This window comes from Zeus faber (genome assembly GCF_960531495.2).
Source record: "Zeus faber genome assembly, chromosome: 5".
Classification (NCBI taxonomy): Eukaryota; Metazoa; Chordata; class Actinopteri; order Zeiformes; family Zeidae; genus Zeus; species Zeus faber.
In genome coordinates, this window is record NC_137192.1 from 23,009,209 (window position 1) to 23,025,685 (window position 16,477).

The 16,477-nt window shown below is 42.7% G+C and overlaps 1 protein-coding gene across 1 annotated transcript in view; it reads right to left on the reverse strand.

The window, feature by feature from the left end:
- eif4g3a (eukaryotic translation initiation factor 4 gamma, 3a) overlaps window positions 1-16,477 on the reverse strand; it is a gene marked incomplete at its 5' end in the record, with an annotated part of 70,188 nt that overhangs the window by 47,477 nt on the left and 6,234 nt on the right. The window contains 3 exons of the mRNA XM_080001050.1: window positions 1,583-1,675; window positions 4,902-5,069; window positions 7,407-7,479. Coding sequence (XP_079857176.1) covers window positions 1,583-1,675; window positions 4,902-5,069; window positions 7,407-7,479 — 334 coding nt within the window. The remainder of the gene's footprint in view (window positions 1-1,582; window positions 1,676-4,901; window positions 5,070-7,406; window positions 7,480-16,477) is intronic.

Below are 16,477 nucleotides of genomic sequence, written 5' to 3' on the forward strand. Positions count from 1 at the left end.
AAACTTTTGAACCTTTTTTTATTTTTGTTCATTTATTTTTATATCAGGAATAATATCCAGTGTTTCCCGTACATTGATTTATGTGTGGTGGTCCGCCACAATATCAATTAAACATTTTTTTTTTTCCTCCACAATTTAAAATTGGTAAAATTGTATTGTAGAACTGCATGCAGTTCACACACACACACACACACACACACACACACACACACACACACACACACACACACACACACACACACACACACACACACACACACACACACACACACACACACACACACACACACACACACACACACACACACACTCTGTGAATAGCCCCTCCTCTCTGTGCACACTCGGAATCAAAACATGACCATGCGCAGGATGTTTGGGTTGGGATACCACCCGATACCACTATGTCCTATACGATCGGTATCTACCGGACCGAATCGCAACGCAGATTTCAGTCCCATGCCCAAGCTGCCCATTGAAATATCTGCCCTCTGGTGCTCCAAAACAACATGCACCTTGACCTAAACATTGTATGGAGCGCGCCACTTGAAATCCTCTGTATTACACGCCGCCCCTTTGTTCTCCCGTGCAACTCGAGCCAAACAGCAGCGGCGCTCGTCAATGTCACATTATGGCCGCTTAACCAATCAGACAAAAGAGTCTTATTAAGGACAAATGTGTTTAGTTCATTTACATTACATTTAGCAGACGCTTTTATCCAAAGCGACATACAATTGTACAATCACCGACGGACGCAGCCATCAGGAGCAATTAGGGGTTAAGTGTCTTGCTCAAGGACACTACAGCATGCTAGCAGGAGGAGCCTGGGATCGAACCAGCAACCTTTAGATCACTAGACCACCAGCTCTACTCGCTGAGCTACCACCCCATATAAAAAAAAAATAATAATAATAAAAAAAAATCTCCAAAAATAGCGCTGATCTAAACATTTTTTAAAATACAAAAATAAGAATAAAAAAATAACTCTGGGTCTATTCATCTGTCATTCTGATCATGCATCAAAGCCCTCGAAAATAATATGATATCGTTGAACAAAAACAAGTATGTTTTGGGCCCTCCTGTGTGTGTCCTCTGAGGGAGCGATCAGGGCTATCGCATGTCCTGTTACTTAAAATAAAGCAAATAAAAACATTGTGTTTTTATTTGAGATGTTTTTAATTTCGCTCAATTTAAAGCAAGGTGCGTAACGGGGACACTCAGTCACTCTCTTACCAGGGTCAGCTACCACCACAAATAGAATCAAATTCAGTGGGGAAACACTGGTATCTGATCAAGGTTTAGCAGACTTTGGTGTCCTTCTCAACAAGACGGGTTGCTGGGCAGGACCAGGGCAAGACCAATGGAAAGCACGGCCAACATCAGCGCTTACAATAAAACAACTTATTCCGTTGGCCCTACAGTGAAACGTAACACTGCTTTAACCATATTTAGGTCAGTCAACAAGTTCTCACTGTTCTGACATGAGATCCCCAGCTCACGGCAACACGATCTGTTTGGGTTTTTAGATCACAGACACATTCTGTTGCCAACAATGCGGGATGACACGGGAGGGCGGGGCACTCACCGGGCGACTCTGAGGCTGTGCATTCATTGGCTGCGTTTGGGGAGAATACACAAGGGGGGCGGAGCCAGCATTCTGTCCTGGGTTGTATGGAGACTGCAAGAGGAGGAAAAGGTGGAGCACAAGTCAGATACGGACCAGAGGAGCATGAAGCAATCACAGGCAGCCGAGTCGTCTCATCAAAACATTTCACTCAAAATGCCACTTCAGATGAGAGATCTGTCATCTAAATTTGAGTTATTCTGCAAGTACTTTTTCCCCTCATTAGGCTAGACGATATATCAATATAATCATAGAGATGAGACAAGATATTGTCTGGGATTTTGGCTGTTGTACTTCGGACTTACGTTGATGAAAAGATCTCGACAATTTTCACAATAAAATCTTCAAGGATAAAGATGATTGAGATTTATTTTTCGATACTTCTTTTTCCTCTACCTACAAAGACACGACACGCACAACAAGTCTTACAGCAGAGAAACAAACATGTCACATCAACAGCCAAATGTAGAGCAGGCGCCCCTGGGGCTTCCTTCGCTCTCCCCCCGGCGCGCAGCAGGGATGAGGCCCCCACCCGAGCAGACGCGGCGGATTTCCTCGAACACCAACTTGAACTGGCCCGCCTTCCAAAGGGGGTCCCCATCCCCGCCAAGCCAGAGCGATTAAGGAAAGAATCCACGATTTTCAGTGACGTCTGGTCTGACTGGGTCAGAGGGAATCCCTCAGTCCACGCCGGACGTCCCACAAAGCGCAGATTCAGGAACTTTTCAGACTGTTCTCAGACGACAATGATGATTATGTAATATATTTAAATGTGTATAATATATGTTTATATATTATTTATCTATTTTTTTGTTTACATTTTCTATTTTATTTATTCAGTGTTTAACGTAAAGACATGAGAATACACTTAACTGTAAATTGAGCATTATTATTATTACTCAATATATCGTGATAATTATCAACGTCGATCATTATAATAAAACGTAATAATATTTTTAACCGTATCATCCAGCCCTAATAGTACTATTATGATAGAGTAAAATGGTGTCTTTAAGCCTGCATTAGAGTAAAGTGATGCAGATTTCTGACTTCTCTAATCAATGCCTCTACCAGCATGGTAATAATACCCACATTACTAATGATTGTTTCTCAAATATTTGTTGTCTAAATATCTCAAGAAAGCAGCAAGTCATCCCGAAAATATGATCAAATTATAAATATATTGTCAATTAAAATATCTTCATATTTAGTTTTGTTAATATCGCCCAGCCGAAGTGGGAGTGTGTTAGTGTATGGAGACAGATATTTTGTTTTTTTTTGCTGAGCTAAGAAACTTGTGTGAGCACGTCCAATCAGAACATTGTTCCCATCCGTGCATGCGGCAGAGCTGAGCGGCAGCTGTGCTCACTTTTCTTCAAGCTAAGTTTTCTCTGGTTGATGGTGCTATTTATAGGAGGCTGCTTTAGGGCGAGGCAGTGGGCCATTAGGCCACGAGATAGAAGGGGAACGGCAGAGTTCCTCGCAGCACCGTCACATACTTGGAAAAAAAAGCTGAGTCACAGACTCGGTGTGTTTGTGTGCGAGGGCATCAAGGCAGACGTGCCTGAATCCAGGCGGCAATATCATTGACTTGCTGTCTTTCTGACTGATTAATCCTTTAACCGGGGCACTTCTTCAGAGGTGAAAGCTGCTGACGCTTTTTAAGACCTTCGATCCATTTTTGTTTTCTTCTTTTATATTTTGCTCGACATTGACAGCACCACGAGAACGCAGTAAAATTATTCAATGTTTCGCTATTGAGATGTTCACTTCGATTTCTTCAAAACGATACACTCATGCAGACAGATTGAAGACAGATTGCAAAATGAAATGAGAAATGAAATGGTACAACTCAACCAAATAAGAACCTTTTGGCAGCACGTTTGTTTGGAAAGTTAATGGATGATATTGGGAGGAGCACATAGCATTAAGAGAAGTGCTTTTAGTACTTTAAGTACATTTGAGAGCAAGTACTGATATACTTCAACTAAATTGGAAATGTCAATGAGGTACTTTCACTTTTAGTAATTTTGTGTCAGGGTATTTGTACCTTTACTGAAGTAAAAGGTCGAGTACTTCTTCCACTACTGATCAACCCATACGGACATGCACAGATCAAAGTCTGTGTCAGTCATCTCTAGTTAACCCTAAATGACCTAGACAGACACCATGAGCTCGCCAGTGTTTCCATTATCCAGTAATTGCCGGTTTTTCGGAAATCTGTGAAAGTCTGACATATTTAAATCTCCATATTCGCCATATTTCTTTCCTCAATGTCTAAATAAAATAAACTTGATCATTCCCATAAAAAAAATCTTCAGATCTCTTCATTTCCGCGCTCGGCAAATTGCAACGGAAAGCCAATCAGTTTGGATGATCTAAAGCTGACCTTTCACCTCTAACCAATCACGTTGGTTGATATAGAAATAAGCCCCGCCCACAGGTTGCACTTGTAAACACAGTGCACATGGAGTGGAGACAGAGCGGCAGCGTCCAAAACGAAGAGAAGCAGAAAGATGATGCATCGTTGACAACAAGGACACATACATCTATAGTTTGGTGTTTGTTTGGATATTCAAGTTCCAACAAAAAGCAGACAATAAATATCCATTGTGTTGTAAAATATGTCGACGAGACATGAACACCACAAACTTTATTATTTATTTAGACCTACTTGGCATATTTAATTTGTTTTTAATCAAAATTTTATTTAAGTGAAATAATAATTAATGCAGCTGCACTTGTTCACAAATGGAAATTATTTGATTTCAAGTGGTAATATTTGCAATACTTATTTTTAAAATAGCGTTAACTAACAGGACTTATTTTATTTTGAATATTCAATAAAAAATATGATAAAGCAACATACCTTTATGACTTCATTCTCTATAAAGCCTGCCTATCAATTGTTTTTAATCTCAATTAACAGATAATATTTGTCCTGACTCTCTCCCATTTGTTGGGGACATTGAAGTCTTCCAGGACACGTGGACAAGAACCAATTTGTTCGAACGGAAACACTGTTGCAGACTTGCAAGTAATGAGGTGTAGCCAGATGGCTCGTGTGCTGGCGTCACACCCAATTCACCCGATAGCCTTCACGTCAAGCGCTTAAACAAAACTCAAATGCAAGATCTTCATAGCATTTGGTTCAAACATACCGAGAAACAGACTAACAGGTAAAACAAGATGTGAAGAGGAAAGAACAGATAATAAACATCAGGCAGACAGACAGAGCGGCGGACAGAGAGGATGACAGCGGCGACAGCAACAAACTCACCCCTCCGCCGGCATCCCAGCCCTTGGGGTAGCGATACGGGGAAGCTGTGGGTAGTGATACCTGAGAGAGCGCCGGGGAGTGGGCATGACCGGGCGGGGTGCCCGCCAAGTTAGGGTGTCCCTTTGAGATGTCGTGAGCAGTGTAAGGAGGACCAGCATGCCTGGGCACCTGGGTCACAAAAGGTGGTTTGGGGGGAGGTTAGAGAGCCACACACACACACACACACACACACACACACACACACACACACACACACACACACACACACACACACACACACACACACACACACACACACACACACACACACACACACACACACACACACACACACACCAGGAGGAAGAAACTGTGTGAATTCCACAGGTCATTAGTCATCAGTCCTGCTGAGGAATGTCCATTAAGCACTGAAGCTGAGGGATTAGCTTCTGTATGTGTGCAGAGGTGGGGAACATGTGCTGTGTGTGTGAACGGCGCACGCTGACACAGACACGGGCACAAACCGGGCCTTGCTGCACTGGGATGTCTGGAGCTGTAGGGGCCTTACATAAAAAAAATTAATTAAATCACTGTGTCAAAAAAAGAAAAAATATTAAAATATCAAATGCGATAGATTGAGTGTCTCCGGCACGACAGTAGGGTCGGGTATTTGGGAGGATCTTACAATTTGAGTAGATACTGATTCAATCTGATATTGGTGAGATTGCTGATGATACGATTCTATATGGATATATTGATATTTTATACATCATTTAAATTGCTGCCAACTTTTCAGTGTAGCATCTGGTGTGCATTTCAAAATATATTCCTCAGAACCAATTCCGTCTAAGGCGGAAAGTAAATATTCCATTTTATTTGGAAATGTGAAATTGCTTGCATTGCTTCCAAACAAAGTATCGTAATTACAATTTTTAAATGGATTCGGAAATGAATGAAACAATATGGAATTGTATCGGAGTATAGATTGTCTTTTCACCCTGCCTTAGTTGTTTTGGGGTTTTAACAGGCCTCCTCAGATGACGTTTACTCGCCGCGACCGGCCGCAGCTTTGGGGCCAGCTGCACATTGATGGAGGGGAAGATACAGCAAGGGATATGCGGGGTGAGCCGCGGGGCGAGCCACATCTCTCTCTCTCTCTCTCTCTCTCTCTCTCTCTCTCTCTCTCTCTCTCTCTCTCTCTCTCTCTCTCTCTCTCTCTCTCTCTCTCTCTCTCTCTCTCTCTCTCTCTCTCTCTCTCTCTCTCTCTCTCTCTCTCGCCTCTCTCGGAGAGAGGCGAGAGAGAGAGGCAAACGTCTAAAAACCAACATCTCAGCACACACTCTTTTATCCACCGCATGCTACAGTCTGCATTCTGGGCAGCATCCACACAGTCAATTCCCACTGCATCTCTCCATCTTGTCTGCGTGGCCCACTTCCCTCAGCTGACCCGGGATAAAGCAGCTAATCTAGCCGCTGTTGCCATGTTCTCATGGCGACGGACTGATTCTGAGGACGTGCGGGCAGCGGGCTGGGGGAGGGGCGCCGAGCAGCTCTATAGGAGCTGTACTGTACGCCGGGAGGAGAGGGGTTTGAAATCCAGTCAAGCACCGAGCAGATGATAATGTAACCCGAGCTGTCGGACGAATATTAATAATGTATCTCTACCTATCGCAGAAGAGCCCTTAATATAGAAAATTGGAAATAGTTAATTTTCCTTAACCCTAATGATGGAAACTCAATGGAGAAAGAATTGATATTGCTGCTTTGGAAGGTGGACCCAAGGTTAACACGCCAAGCTAGACGCCAAGGTTGTCTCCGGCAGCGCCATTATTTGTAATCATAGTTACTTTTACTAAATCAATGTCCAAAACATTTTTTTTGTAACGCCTTATTTTGGAGGTGAAATTTATTAACATGATGTGCAACAAAGGAATCCGTTTTAGTTGATCTGTGGACGGCGTCTCTAGCTTCTTGACTCTCCCACCCCCACAACGGTTTGGTTTTCGTTGGTAGGTACATTTTGAAAGTAAAGCGCAATACAAACAAAGCCCATGTCTTCTCAAAGGAGATATCTGAAAATGATTTATAAATGAACATTGTTTGTTACACTTCATAGTATTTCCCTGGCCCTGAGTGAGAATTGGTGATCTCCAAAATTGAGCACATCTCCCTTGTAGGTCGCCTGCGGGGGAATTGTTGAATTTTGACCGAACAAGCATTCAACCTACTTTTTTGTCCATAAACAAATGCATATAACACACAAGCCCAGGGGGCATAATGATGATGTTTGCTCAAGAGTAACTTGTTTTATCAATAAAGAAGTGTCACAGTCCCACATGCAAGTGCGGGATTTCCACTGGAAAGATCATAGACATTTGCACATATTATTGGGATTTGTACTACTGCACATGGGCACTGTCTGTGTGTACATGAGTTGTTGTGTGGATTTCTGTGTTGGCAGACGAGATTTGGAGGTGCACTGATACTGTGTGTGCGAGTGTGTGTGTGTGTGTGTGTGTTGCTCACGCTGTAGACTGCAGCGACTCCAGGCTGCGTAGGGAAGATCCGGTCGTCCAGTGAGGGCTGAACACGTGGAATTCTGTTGGGGGGGGGCATTAAGGAAAATTCCTGGGTGCGACTATATATGAAGCTAGATTCACATGGAGAGCGAGAGAGAGAGAGAGAGAGAGAGAGAGAAAGAGGCTGCAGGGGTCCAGAAAGGGTGTTACGAGACAAGGGTTGTTGTCCTAAGAAAATAATACATAACTGACAAAGATTAGTGGGAAACCATTAAAACGGGGTGCAGACACCGGTGACACAAATAACTTCAACTCTAGGCAAGGTGATTAACACACGAGGGAATATTTATAGCGATTGTTTAACGGGTTCAAACATGAACAGCCTCGCCCCCGATAGCTCGGCTTCATTGTAAGAATTTTTCTCATCTTTTAGAGCCCCAACCCCCCTACCTCCCTCCCACCCTTCCAAAATGCCCCCTTCTCTGAGAACACCATGTACCTTCGGTTCTCCGCACATGGGCTGGAGGGAAATCCCGACATGGATTTTTGGGACTGCTTAAGACCTCCCACAACACTGACTGTCATAACATGAGAACGGACGAATCAGCTTTTTCAGCAAGAAAAGGAAATGCTTCATCAGTCATTCCTTCTACATTACGCCGTCCAGGACGGACCAGGACAATAATAAAACACAATCTTAGCTTGACTATCCCTGCTCAATGTTGCAAATATGATTTTCCTCTTTGGATTTCAGACAATGAGCCCTTAAGACCCTTGTGGAATGAGCAGTATGGTTTGGAAAGGGAAAGAAAAGGCGGTGTAGTGCCAGATGGGAAAAAGAACACCGGCGGCGAACAACCCGCTGGGGCAGTTGCCGGTGACGCAATAATACACACCAAGACAACTGCTGGTCACGTGATTTCAGAGAAACGGAAAGTCTGTCTTTGCTCCTTTAACCCAAATAACGCTCTTCTGCTCCATTCGGCTCTCACCTGCAGGGCCCCTCGTGCTGCTGGCCGCCTGCCAACACCCCATTCCGTACAGTCTTTACAGTGCAGCAGAGCCCAGGAGTGGAAGAACAACTACGTTTTATGGTTGCTTTTCAAGCAGCTCCAAAAAATGAATGCCAAATAAGCAACTTGTTTGGCGGTGAACTTGGCAGAATACAAATTAAATTGAAAACAAAAATTAAAATTAAAACGCAGGTTGCCACTCAAACATTAATAGCAGCCAGAGCAAACAAGAAACAATAAAATGCAACATGATTTTATTAAGTTTTATTGTTGACCAATTAGAGTTTAACAGTTATTTTTACTTGCTTTGTGGAGAGCCAGTTGAGGTTTGCCACACAGGGCGACGAACAGCGTTTACAGCCACTCACACGTTAGTACAAACACAGGGCAGTGTTTTCCTTACAGTACTTGTATCCCACACGGCCCATTCACCCTTATTTTCGATTCAGCAAAAAGAAAAGAAGAAAATTCACAGATGGTGGAAAAACCCGAAAGGCCCTCTCTAGAGCCAGTAGAAGCAGGGTGGTACAACATGGCGGCCATCGTGGAAGCCTACCTGCTCCCTATGTCGATAAAAACGACCCATTCTAAGGTAACGGAAACACAACTAATCCTATTTTCATGGGATTACTAAACCTTATTTTTTATCCTCGGGAGGTTGTGATTGCCCCGTTGTGCTATGTATTGCAACTAAAGCTGTTCTCTCACTACTGAATCAAATAAAATTATTCTGATGCCAATCACTCAGGTTTTACTCCCAATGATGGAAGAATAAGGTTTAGGTTCAAAAACAACAGACATTTCCTGTCCAGTGAAGAGGCCATTGGCAAAGAGAGGCCTGGCGAATGCAACTGACACCAAGGCGGCGTAATCCGCCTGCTCCGCCTGACCACTGGTTGGCAGGGCTGTCCGTGTTGTGGAATGTAAACAGGGAGGGAGGAAATAACGGGTTCCAGCCCGAGAATGCAACAAGGACTCTTCCAACAGTGGGATCAGGGGTCACTGCCACCAGTGGAAGCCACAAGAACAACGAAAAGGGAAAAAAAGATCATGTGAGAGGAGAAAGCGGACACCCTTGTGAATTTTCCAGGCTGCTCGACTCCAAATGGTACTACACTTGGATCGTTTTTTGTGACAACGGCCGTTAGGTGAACTGCAGTTGGCAGGAATTAGTGTTAAGTGTAAAACCTGTCATTTCAAGGACTATTCAAAATATATATATATATATACACACACATCCATATCCCCCCCCCCCATACATTTGGACAGTGGAATAGAAAGGAAAGATAGGATTATATTATATAATCGTGGCTGAAAATATTGGCACCCTTGCATGTTTTTCAAATAACACACCATTTCTTCCAGAGAATTGTGAAATCAGAACATCTTTTGGAATCCATATACATATTTCTTTGGTTTACAGAGGAAAAAAACAAAAACGATGAAAATGGCACTGAATCCTAGCTTATTCCACACAGAAGTAAAAAAAAATGGCCTGGACAATATTATTGGTACCTTTTTAGATGTTGCAAGAAATAATTGGATGTCAAGCAGGTGATTCACCTTGAACGTACCTGTGGTAAGTCACAGGTGCCTGCAATCCAATAATCATTCATTCAACCAGTTTAAATGGAGCAAAGTACTCGTTTTTCTGTTTTGTCACTGCGTGTACCACACTGAGCATGGAGAAAAGAAAAAAAAAAGCAGAGAATTGTCTGAGGAGGTCAGACAGAAGACTGTAGCCCAAAACGGACAATCGCAAGACTACAAGTCCATTTCCAGAAACCTTGATGTTCCTGTCTCCACCATGCGCAATGTTACCAAGAGGTTTAAGGCTGCTGGTACTTGAGCCAACCTCCCTGGAAGAGGACACCAGAGAAAAGTTGACCCAAGATTGCAGCGAAGGATTGTTTGAATGGTGGAGACAGGACCTCGGACAACTGCTAAACAGATTAGAGCTGACCCTCAAACACAAGGTACAAGGTTCAACTCACACCATCCATCGTCAACTCAATGAAAGACTTCGCTCCCTAGGCGCATCAATGAGCCCTTGAGCACCCATGACCCTATCCCCGTTGACTGACTGTCCTTCCTTGGACCACTTTTGCTAGTTGTAACCACTGCATACCGGGAACACCCCACAAGACCTGTCATTTTGGAGATGCTCTGACCAAGTGGTCTAGTCATCAGAATTTGGCCCTTGTCAAAGTTGCTCAGATCCTTACGCTTGCCCATTTGTCCTGCTTCCAACACATCAACTTCAACAACTGACTGTTCACTTGCTGCCTGATACATCCCACCCCTTGACAGGTGCCATTGAAGTGCCCTGTCAGTGGTTTTAGTATTGTGGCTCATCGGTATAAACTCTTGTTTACAGAAAAAAAATTAAGCCTTCAAAGTGAAGAACAACGTCCCAATAGTCAAACATGGAAGAGGTTCAATGATGTTTTGGGGTTGCTTTGCAAGGTAGTGGTCTCTGGTAGTGGGGTGCCTTGAATCTGTGTGTGGCATCATGGAATCGGGAGATAACCAAGGTATTTTGTGGCGTAATCTTTCACCCAGTGTCACAAGATGCGTCTCCGTCAAGGTTTTGGGTCCTCCAGCAGGAAAGTGACGCAAAACACACATCAAAAAGCACCCAGGAATGGCTCAAAATAAAACGCTGGACTTCTCGTACGTTGCCAGCAATGAGTCAAGATCGAAATCCCATTGAACACCTGTGGAGAGATCTGAAAACAACGGAAGAAGGCACCCTTCAAATCTGAGAGAACTAGAGCAGTTTGCAAAAGAGTGGGCCAAACTGCCAGTAGAGAGGTGTAAGAACCTCATTCAAATCTACAGAAAATGCTTGATAGCAGTTAATTTCTCCAAAGGCTGTGCCACCAAATAATAAATTGTCAATAATTCTGTCAATGCCATTTGTTTATTTTATGATTTAAAGGAATATGTTAAGTTCTGAATCAAAAAACAAAATGAATGTACTATTAATCGTGAAATAAAGAATTGTGGCGACCAAATACTTAAAAATGTGTCAATTTCAACTTAATTTTAGAGAAAATCGTAAGGTTTTTATTAATTGTGCAAGGATGCCAATATTTTCGGCCACGACTGTATATCTTAGGCTTATGGACTTACGGATGAGAAGGCCAACACAAGAACAATGCCCTTCTTCACCCACAGATATATTTACTGGAGAGACTATCATGTCAGAAGCCAAATTAATGATAGAGGTGCAAACTCAAGCTGGGTGCAGTAGGTGGCACGTTCAAATCACATCACATCCCCTGTAGGGGGGTTCAATTTTCAAAAGGAAGCTTTCCAATCTACTCAGAGCTAAAGGATTTCGGCAAAAATATTAATTCAAGTGCACAGTACACTGCTCCCCCCACCCACCATTAGGGTTCAATATGATATTTTTACGTACTTGTTATGCAATTAATCTCCTGGATTTAACTATCAAGTTTCCAATTAAAAAGGACGCATAAATAAAGTAAATTACTCAAGACCTCTTATCCTGCACAAGATACATTAACAACAGCAAATGTGCCATTTTGACCCCTACAAAAAATAAGTTTCACCCTGCATCAGATCCACTGTATCCCCTCAGAAATTAGGGTACCAACGGCTGCCTTGACAGTAGGTGGATGTGCTTCGCCCAGCAGTGATCACATCACTCACCTCCTCCATGTATTTTTCTAAGAAACATCCACTTAACATCGACGATATCTTCTCTGCAGGTTCAAACTGGCAGAAATCCACTGTGGCAACTGAAAACTTTAATCCAAGAGTTAGGAAATCATCTGCAGCACTTGTCAAAAGTGCTGCAGAGGCGTAACTCTTAATTCAAATGTTTCCGCAGCAAGTGTGGATTGATTTCAAAGATCGACTAAACCCGGAGACAGAACGACAAAGAGGAATCTGACAATCTGTGCAATGTGCTAGCGGCAACAGCAATGCAGCCAGCATAAGGGCAACCTAGGTTTGCAACCTCAAATACAACGCGTCTTGTACAGTCATGTGCATGCTGAGCACTTTTCAAAGCATCTGATCTTTCATTTCTGCAAGTGTGTGTCCAACTTGCACAGGGATGTATAATATGGTGATGTTTAGCACACTAGGCCTTCAATCTTTCAGGGTTGGGATTTGTGGGTGGACTGTGCAGCAACCATGAATACCTGCTCACTAATCTCAATAGTAAAAAAAAAAAAAAAAAAGAAAATTCATAGGACCATGGGTATTGGCCCGGATCTTTCGATTATCTTTCGTGGGGGATGGTGGCTCAGGCGGTAGAGCTCAGGCGGTAGAGCTGGTGGTCTAGTGATCTAAAGGTTGCTGGTTCGATCCCAGGCTCCTCCTGCTAGCATGCTGTAGTGTCCTTGAGCAAGACAATTAACCCCTAATTGCTCCTGATGGCTGCGTCCGTCGGTGTTTGAACAATTGTAAGTCGCTTTGGATAAAAGCGTCTGCTAAATGACTAAATGTAAATGTAATGTAAAATGATTAGATTTCGATAGATTCACTATATCGATATTGACATTTTGGACACGAGGGGAACTTCTACCAATTTTTCTTGGGTGCATTACAAAAATATATGATGGTACACATTCAGTCTAATACAGTGACAGACCTGGTGACTATGGTGGTATTAAATTTAAGTGTTATATTTAGGGCTGCCCCATGAAGTCAACGAGTCGAATCAGTCGGAAACCCGTCAGTCCACAATCAGTCCACAAACCCAGTCAATCCACAGTCTTCAATTCGAGCAGTTGGGTTTTTTTTTTGTCAGTGTGCATAACAATAACAGAATACACAGATAGAAACTTACAAAATGCACAGGGATAACATTTAAATTAGGAATTATAAATAAGGGGAACACGGCTCTCCGCGCGCCCCAATCACTGTGCCCCCATTCCTCCAAATAACAACTAAAAAACAGTGTGGGGACAGCTTGCACGACTCGCAGGGATGGGTATCAGAATTTACACTGCTTTATTTTCTGCGCATAATGCGTGGAGAGAGGGCGATCTGGCTCCATCTGCATCCTCCTCTCCTGGTGCGTGTGTGAGAGCCAGGCAGAGGGAGTCGACCCCGCCCCCCTCGCGAGAGATGCCTCATCAGATAATAGTGAAAACGCGTCTTGGACTAATATTTTTTTTAATCTTCCTGCAAGTTACAAAAGGGTAGTATAGCCTAGATAAATACATAATCTATTTTCTTCCACTCTCTAATACCGTTGACAGTACCGGTAACGTTGGGACCTTATCGATACTAGTCTTTAATTATTAAGTCCCCGGGGCCCGTTTAATACCGGGTCGGTACCATCCCCTGCTGAATAGCCGGATATTCGCATTGAACGGCTAAATCCGATTTGACTGACAAAATTCTGAGTCCGGTACAGCCCTAGTTATATTAATAATATCTACTTCTTCATTCCAGCCCTAGTTGGTAAAAGAGATTAAATAAAATAAAAACTGAGCTATGATCCTTCTGAGAGAAGGAGAAAGTCTTATCTCAGCTAGATGGCTTGTCAATCTTATATAAATCCATATACTGACCATTACTGTTCAAAACAAGGTCACACAATGAAAACATTGCAAGACAACTTGTTTTTTCTTGTGACCTCACGGACCAACTGTAGGCCTTGGAGCAGTGTGTGTGCTGTTTAAAGTTCAACAGTTTTATCAGTTGAAACAAACAAAGTAAAACTCAGGCTACGTTCACATATTTCACCGGTGTCTGACATTTCAAACAGAATGAAGTAAAATGTTTTCATATTAACCAGCATTTTAGATAACATGAGATATCTGTTGGTCTTAAGTGTCAACATTAACACCGTTTTTAACTCTATGAACCCAAATACATTTACAGTTGTGTGGTTTCTTGAAGAAATCGCCTTGCAGCTGCCAGAGTTACCAAAGAAGATGCCACAGGGTTTGTTATTCTTTTTTTGCTTTCCCTCCAACACACACACCAACAAAATAAGGGTTACCTACTAGCATGAAAGACATTTTCTTTGGCGCTCTTTTTCAGATTAAATATGATTATCATTTAAATTTTCCAATTATTGAAGAATTTTAAGTGGCGCCTACAGAATAGGACTGGGTCATTGTAATGATGATATGAGACTTCCTATTGTCAGGGATTTTAGTTATTGCAATACCATGATATAGTTGAATGTCGTCCACGGTTGCATTACAGTAAAGAAATGCCTTTTTTATTAATTCAGAGACCGTTCTAACCAATGCCTCTACCTGCTTGCCATAATACCCACATTCCTAATGATTGTGTAGGAATATATCATTCAAGTGCCAAAAGCCTTCCCCAAATGAATCTTATGGATTCATGGTCATTCGTCCAAAAACAACAATAAAAAAAAAAGTGAATCATTGGATTCAGTCAAGATGGCCTAGTCACACCGCAGAGGTAAAACTTGACTGCAAGGTGTGTGTGAAACTCTGTGTCTGTCTCTGTGTCTACTGTGTCAAACTCATTGTTAATGGAGACATCGGAGATCACAAACTGAAGTGAAACATCACTTTACACTCCGCTTATAAGCCCCTGGAGAAACGAGCGGATGCACCCTCACAAACACGTGCTTCGCAGTCAAGCTCTGCTGCTCGCACCAGCTACTGCCATGACAGTGGCTCCACTAATTAGGCCTCAGCCGTTTGTTTGATCTCCATTCATTTCCTGCTTCAGAAGACGTCTAAAACACCTGCACGGCTCCACGAGCGCTGGGCGAGAGAAACTGGACAAAGATGAGGCTTCTGATTTATATCTCACCGTGAAGTACTTTCACGCTAAAATAGTGCGATTGGGGGTGATGGGGAATATTTCAGGGTTTGCGACCTAATGAAAGATTACTCAAGAACGCAACACAATCTGTGCCGAGAGGACATGTAAGGACAGCGGCCTCAGATTTCTGCTGATTAGACCGAGCACTGGGTAGTGAGGGGACATTACAGGTCTTCGCCTGCACCCGAAACTAAACCCAAGCCGTGGATTCCTCCGTCCTGACGCCAAATGACAACCTGAAGAGCCGCGAACAATGAAACACAAACATACACAGAGTAGGAAGAGGGCAGTACCGTGGCTTTGTGGCTGCTGAAACGGATTTTCAATAATGCTTGAATAGTAATTAACAAATAATAAGAACCTCTCTAAATTCATTGTGGACAGTGAAAAATGCGGAAACATTTTCGTGTGGAGGATTTTAAAGTCAAAAAAAATATTGATTTAGCACAAAATCTTTTGTGTATGTCAAATTATTTGGACAATATTGTCAGAAGTGAATTCACCCACATTTCATTGGAGTCATTGGATCAACTTGAAAAAATGTATTGCTTAATCGTTGAGCCTATATTTTTAAAGTTCTCATTTTTACTGTATCTTATGCCCCTTTCCCACATGTAATCCCTAACACTGCTGGATAAAAAATATCTGGCAAAGGCAGTAGATAGTCATTCCCACATTGGCCTCCTTTATAGAAATGTTCCATATGGAGTCGGTTCCCATATAAAGGACTGTTATGGATACATCACATAATGGTCGCAAGTCTAATATCACGTGCCACTCGGCAATAGAATCGGGTTTGTTTTTATAGACCAGCGCTTCTCCCCCCACAAGGCAAGTGAAGAGCTTGTGCCCGATGTCCCCGTACCAGACCCCTAACTGTAAAAGACATGTCTAGGGTCTGAGTTGCCTTTTTAAGAAGTAAAAGAAGAACATTTTAGGATATAAAGACCTGTCTCCATAGAGACTGGACATGTTCCAGTTTCTTGTCTTTGCAGCCGAGCGCCACGGTTCATACTGGCCATTTTTACGAATGTTTTTTGCTTCTTCCTAAAAACAAACAATTTTTGAAATATTTGTACAAAATAAATATTCATAAAAGCAAACTATTGTTCTACATTTGCATTCGATGCCGCCCTTACTTTGCTATTCCCCACGCACTTCCATTCACATCCGTTCTGGCATTTTCTGGTAGATGATACTAGGTAGAGTGGCGAAATTTACCGAACGACTTTTACGGAACCGACACTGGCTCCTGTTCCCATATGAAGCC